The sequence below is a fragment of the Pundamilia nyererei genome, unplaced genomic scaffold (assembly GCF_000239375.1).
Source record: "Pundamilia nyererei isolate P.nyererei 1_Seehausen unplaced genomic scaffold, PunNye1.0 scaffold00371, whole genome shotgun sequence".
In the NCBI taxonomy this organism is placed as follows: domain Eukaryota; kingdom Metazoa; phylum Chordata; class Actinopteri; order Cichliformes; family Cichlidae; genus Pundamilia; species Pundamilia nyererei.
Genome location: NW_005187772.1, coordinates 344,282 through 351,004, shown reverse-complemented (window position 1 = coordinate 351,004; position 6,723 = coordinate 344,282). Strand labels below are relative to the sequence as shown.

Here is a 6,723-nt window from a genome sequence, read left to right as displayed (position 1 = left end):
AGAGACACTGACTCTTTTCAAACTTTTGTTCATCTTTGATGGCCTGGATGAAAGTCGACTTTCACTGGAGTTCACTAACCGGAAGATTGTTTCTGACATTACTCAGACATCATCAGTCAATGAGTTAGTAACAAACCTCATAGAAGGGAATCTGCTTCCCTCGGCTCTCATCTGGATAACTACCCGACCTGCAGCAGCCAATCAGATACCTCCTAAATGTGTTGACAGGGTAACAGAAGTGCGAGGCTTCACTGACGCTCAGAAGGAGGAGTACTTCAGGATGAGATTTAGTGAGAAAGAGCTGTCCAGAGTTATCTCCCACATTAAGAAATCCAAAAACCTCAATGTCATGTGTAAAATCCCAGTCTTCTGCTGGATCACTGCCACAATCCTTGAGTACATATTGAGTACAGACCAAAGAAGAGAGCTACCAAAGACCCTGACTGACATGTACTCGTACTTCCTACTGGTTCAGACAAAGAGGAATAAGCACAAGTGCCAAAAAGAACATGAGACGAGTGCACAGGAGCTGACGGATGCTGACAGGGAAGTTCTTCTGAAGCTGGGGATGCTGGCGTTTGAAAATCTGAAAAATAGAAACATCATATTCTACCAAGAAGACCTGGAAAGGTGTGGTCTGGATGTCACAGAGGCCTCAGTTAATTCAGGGGTTTTTACTGAAATCTTTAAAAGAGAGTGTGTGATTTTCCAAAAACCAGTCTACTCCTTTGTTCATCTGAGCATTCAGGAGTTTCTGGCTGCTGTTTACACGTTTCACTGTTACACCAACAGGAAAACAGAGGTACTAAAGGAAGTCCTGGGGGAAGAATATAATGAGACATCTCTGGACATTTTTCTGAGCAAAGTCATGGAAAAGTCCCTCCAATGTAAAAATGGCACTCTGAACTTGTTTGTTCGCTTCCTGCATGGCCTCACACTAGAGTCCAACCAAAGACTCTTAGTAGGTCTGCTGAGTCAGACAGAGAACAACCCAGAAGTTATCCAGAAAATCATCAACAACCTAAAAGAGATGAGACGTTCTCAAATTTTTCCTGACAGAAGCATCAACATCTTTCATTGTCTGATTGAGATGAATGACAGCTCAGTGTTTCAGGAGATCCAAGAATTCGTGAAATCAGAGACAAAACTCTGTGAGATCCACTGCTCAGCTCTGACCTACATGCTGCAGATGTCGGAGGAGGTTCTGGATGAGTTGGACCTGCAGAAGTTCAACACATCAGATGAAGGACGACACAGACTGATTCCAGCTGTGAGCAACTGCAGAAAGGCTCTGTGAGTCCTGCTGTGATCATTAACACAATTAATCAGATTAGATCAGTAGTTCCACGGGTGGCTGTGGCTACAATGTAGCTTGCCATCACCAGTGTGTGAATGTGTGTGTGTGAATGGGTGGATGACTGAATATGTAAAGCGCTTTGGGGTCCTTAGGGACTAGTAAAGCGCTATACAAATACAGGCCATTTACCATTTACAGGTGAATCTTTCCATTAAACTGACTTTATTCAAAATCTTCTGGAGCCAAATTAAAAACAGGAAACAGTCCAAATGTTTCTCTTCTTTAGTTTATAATCTAAAACATTGTTATAGAAAAGGTGAATGAGGCAGGTTCTATAAAACACTTTGAGTAGAAAAACTTTTACTCAAGTAGAGTAGCAAGGTCCTATATAAGAATGAATCCATTTACCATTGACGAGGATCAGATTTCACTGACAAAATGTGAACATGATCATGGTTTAAATGTAACACAATTTTGTTTTCATCTGTATATTGCATATGAAATCCCTTTGTTTTGTCTTCCTATTCACTAAGTCTGTGTTTACAATGCAAAATTCCTGCTTTTATAATAACATATTTGATGTTTTCTCTTGTCACAGACTAAAAGCTTGTCATCTCTCAGAGACTCACTGTGAAATTGTGGCCTCAGCTCTCAAATCCGACAACTCCAATCTGGTGGAGTTGGACATGACTGGAAACAAGTTGCAGGATTCAGGACTAAATATTTTGTCTGCTGGACTGTCGAGTCCAGACTGTCGACTAGAGACTCTGAGGTGAGTTTGCTGACTGGAGCTGTTGTTGTTTAATCAAAGTTTTACACTGTTGGTTAATAAAGGTTCACAATTTGTATGAACAAAAATATATAGAAGTGTTCTTGATTTCAGAAATGTTTGCTTTTCCAAATGGCTCAACGATAATTTTTACTTTTGGCTCCAAACAGACGTGACAGACTTGAGCAAAGTTCAGTTAAAAGCTGACAGAAGTCAGGTTGTGGTAGAGAGATATTTTTTACAGTTGTTCAGCCTCCACAGGTCAAACTCAGTCAGTCAGAGAAGATGAGGTGATTGGTGATGAGGCGTTAGAGTCTGTGTGGGGTGTCAGTCACTCTGATAAATAGCAGATAAAAACAGGCTACAGAGATTTTGACAACCCACACAGCTGCTTTGGTGATGTATGTGTTAAAGAAAACAGCAGCCTGACACAGTCCGGAACATAACAGCAAAGCAGGATTCTGAATGTATGTGAGGATTTTTTAAAAACAGCTGGAGAAGAGAGAGGCTTCTTAAAAAGACTATAAGAAGAGGGAAGCTGAGAGTTTTTTTTTTTTAAGTTTCTGTTCCTCTAAAAATGATCCTGTTTTAACTCATTTTGAGTATTATAGCACCAAATATCGCTTATGTTGTTGTAAAGCAACATAACAACACAAGAAGTCATACAAAAACAGAAGATCTGCATTGACAGCAGACTGAAAGCTGCCTTTACCAGCCCAATATAACCTCACTAACCAGACAGACAGAATACCATGGTTTGTGAAGTAGTGCCTGCTTAGAGTCTGTTCTAAATCATTTGTTCTGTAGATAGAGAATCTTTTCAGCACTAAATCTTTAAAGAAAAACTACTGACCAGTTTGAGTGTAAAGAACATTTTATAAAGAGTTGTCAGTCACATTCTTCAGCAGACCATTTCAGGCTCTCATGAACTCAGACGTTGAGCTCAGTAATGTCACTTCAGTTCACTTCAGGTTTAGAGCTTCAGTCTAGTGTAGAGATTAGGACTGAAACCGTAATAGTGTTCATGTAGAAAATACTAATGAAAAAAGATCAACTGACCACTGTTTCTATTTTAAGAATAAAGGAAACACATTCAGGTAACTCTGTCATGTTGGTACTTTGACTTCTGCTCAGCAGACAGATAAAGTCAGGTGTCAGATCCAGCTGTTTCAATATTTATTTAGTGTCCACAATTTTTTAACAGTTTTGTACTTTGAAGACTGATGTAATAATGATTTTAGAATCCATGATAAAAACTTCTGTGCGTTAATCTTGAAGAGAACCTCACTGATGACTGATATCTGCATTTTTCATTCTTTATTCAGGTTGGAGAGCTGTTGGTTGTCAGATATCAGCTCTCTGGCTTCAGCTCTGAATTCCAACCCCTCTCATCTGAAATATCTAAACCTGAGCTACAACATCTTGGAGAATTCAGGAGTGAGGCATCTTTGTGGTTTTCTGAAGAATCCCCACTGTCTATTGGAGACTCTGAGGTTAGACACCAAATTTTAACTGTGCTTAGATCCTAATCCCGGATGGTACAGTATTTATAGTCTAAGTATAGTGTCGATTAACAAACATCTTGGGAACATAGTTTGTACCAGGAATTTTGGCACATTTACAAACTGACACTGCTGAACAGTGACAGTAAACTAGATGAAGCTAAGATGACGAGTTATTTGTGTCAGAAAGCACAAAGAGCCACTGCAGCGCTAAAGTTGTACTTTACACCTTCACTGGGGTTTGTAGTGCTTTCATTTCAGTGTTGGAGTTTGTGATCAGTGCCTAATTTAATACATTGCTACATATTTAGTTATTTTAATGAAGGTATTTGCCACACACAGTTACAGTGATCTAAGAATGTTTTCACCAGTGAGGAATGACTGACCAGCAGTTTCAGAGGTAGACCTGCATGACATCTAGAAAAAGCAAAGCAAAAAAACCCCAGGAGAGCTAGTGCCAACCGCTCACCAGGACTATCCTAGCTCAGTGCTGACCTTCTTCAGCTCCTGACATATTATGACACTGGATGCTTTCAAGCACAGACTCTTAGTAATAAACACTTTTTAAAAATTCCTTATGCAGATTGCAGCGCTGCAGTTTGTCAGAGATCAGCTGTGATCATCTGCTTCCAGCCCTTCAGTGCAACCCCTCCCATTTGAAACATCTGGACCTGAGCACGAACAACCTTCAGGATTCAGGAGTGAAGCAGCTGTGTGTTTATCTGAAGACTTCAGATTGCAGACTGGAGACTCTCAGGTCAGACACCATGTTTTAGTTGTACTTAGATATATATGATGTGAAAGCTGCCATTAACCTACACATATATCCTGACATTAACCTAATTAACACTTTAACTGTGGCAGAACAATGGTTCACATTTCAAACATTAAAACTGTGTTACTCATCTTAAGACAAACAGCCCACATCTGGGCTCCACCCTGATTAACATTATTGCTATCAACTCTTGGTATACAACACATTGATTAATCATTTACAGTTAACTCTTTTTAATGGTACAAAGGTCATGACACACAGGAATCTGTGGAACAGAAACAGTTTGTGGCAGGAATCATTGCACATTTACAAATTGTACTGCTGAATGGCATGCTGGGTAATGCTAGCTATACAGGTCTGTCAATAGTGGCCAAAGAGTCCGTTGATACAAAAGGTTTTTCAATCAGACTTGTTTTTCTCTCATTTCTGGTCATGCTGCTGCTTGTGTGTTGAAAGACAAAGACAAAGTTTAGGTGGGGTTCAGGGAGATTTGAGTTTTAAAAAAGTATTATTAATCGATTTAAATAACAAGGGATAATATACAATATTACTATAAATGTTGCCATTTGATGCATTATATCAGAGTTTATTGGCAGGTTACATCACAAAAATAACACACAAATAAATTGCCAGCTTTTAAAATGTGTCTGGTATAAAAGTGTCCTCAAATATATACATTTCTTTCAAACTAAATCTTTAAAACTGAAGCAATGTAAATACTTTTTTCACAATTTTGATCTAACAATTAGGATTTTTGTCAGAATTTCATACCCCCACTCTCCAAGACCCTATTTTTTTCTTTTTTCTTCAGTGAACAAACAGCATATCGTAAGTCAGATTATTGAGAGCTCTTTTTTTCACTTGTACCTTTTGTCTGAACCTCCACCCTGTTGGCTCAAACTGTTTGGATTTGACATTTTTTAAACTTGAACATTTCAAATCTTCTGAACAAATTATCAAACCTTAAATGATTTTACCACAGATTTTGCCTCATAAACTTACATCTTCTATCTTCATTCAGGTTATGGGGCTGCAAGTTGTCAGAGACCAGCTGTGATTATCTGTTCAAAGCTCTTCAGTCCAACACCCATCTGAGAGAGCTGGACCTGACCTTGAACAACCTGCAGGAATCACATGTGAAGCAGCTGTCTGAGCTTGTGGACAGCCCACATCACACACTGGAGGTTCTCAAGTGAGTAGAGGCTTGGACTCAGTCCAGGCTGCTTTCCCAGTATAACACAGTGTGAAATCAGTGACCCAGTGTTTCTTGTACATCTGCAGTCTTCTTAACTCAGTGAGGCTGTAAGAAGAGAACAGTGGCAGGCTTCAATATTCGACAGAAAGACAACAGACATCCAATCAAATGACACAGAAGTTTGTGATCATGTGTTTGAGTTGATGTGACGATAACTAATGTTCACATCTACAGAGAATAAATTTGTAAGGGTGTCAGCTGGAAACAAGCTTTATTTCCTGTAAACATGAACACAGAAACATCAAATCACACAGGTGTATTAAATATTTTACAGAATATTTTATTTATTTTTAGAGGAAGAAATTGTCAAGAAACAAAACATTCTAGAAAGGAAACAACCAACTCGCCTATCATGGAAATCCAAAATGATGCAGGAAAATTAGTCAAGAACACACGCACAGAGATATGTTGGAAGCAGGAAGCAGGCAGGATCTGTCAGTCTTGACAGGTCCCAGTTTATAGCCAGACCCATTTAATCTCGAACCAGTGGTCAGCCTTCACCTGTAAATTATATTAAACTGCTTACTAAATGAACACCACTGCTCCAGGTGTGGAGAAGTAAATGCAGTACACAAAATTATGACCTGGGTCATAACCTCCAGGAATCAAGATTGCATATGTCTTACTGTCAGTGCTTTCATTGACATTTGTTCAGTAGTAGCCTCCATGTATATTAGTAAGCTGATATTTTAGCAACAGGTAAGAAGTTCAACAATACACAGCAACCTTTGGTCTTAGTGAAACAAGAGAAAATCCATTCATTGGCAGGAGGCACATTGCTTCATCAGCTGACTGTATACTGTTAGTCAGTTCTTCAGCACCAAAGGTTTTCATGCACAATAACAAAGCCTCAGCTCCTGCCTGTGAATCTTTTTCATCATTCCAAATCAATGTTTTGATTCAAATTCTGGTCTGTTCATTCTAATTCCGTTGTTTTCATTCAAATTCTATTCATTTCATTCTAATTCCGTTCTTTTCATTGAAATGCTGTTGTTTTCATTGAAATGCTGTTGTTTTCATTCTAATTCTACTCTTTTTATTAAAATTCTATTGTTTATTTTAGAATTCTGTTGCTTTCATTCAAACTCTGTTCTATACGTTCTAATTCCGTTGTTTTCATTCAAA

The 6,723-nt window shown here is 38.7% G+C and overlaps 1 protein-coding gene across 1 annotated transcript in view; it reads left to right on the top strand.

Annotated features, from left to right (window-relative positions):
* The window catches only part of LOC102210115 (NACHT, LRR and PYD domains-containing protein 12-like), a 10,078-nt gene that overhangs the window by 1,864 nt on the left and 1,491 nt on the right, over positions 1-6,723 (top strand). The window contains exons 2-6 of the mRNA XM_005752678.1: positions 3-1,293; positions 1,896-2,069; positions 3,392-3,559; positions 4,152-4,325; positions 5,365-5,535. Of these exons, the coding sequence (XP_005752735.1) occupies positions 3-1,293; positions 1,896-2,069; positions 3,392-3,559; positions 4,152-4,325; positions 5,365-5,535 (1,978 nt within the window). The remainder of the gene's footprint in view (positions 1-2; positions 1,294-1,895; positions 2,070-3,391; positions 3,560-4,151; positions 4,326-5,364; positions 5,536-6,723) is intronic.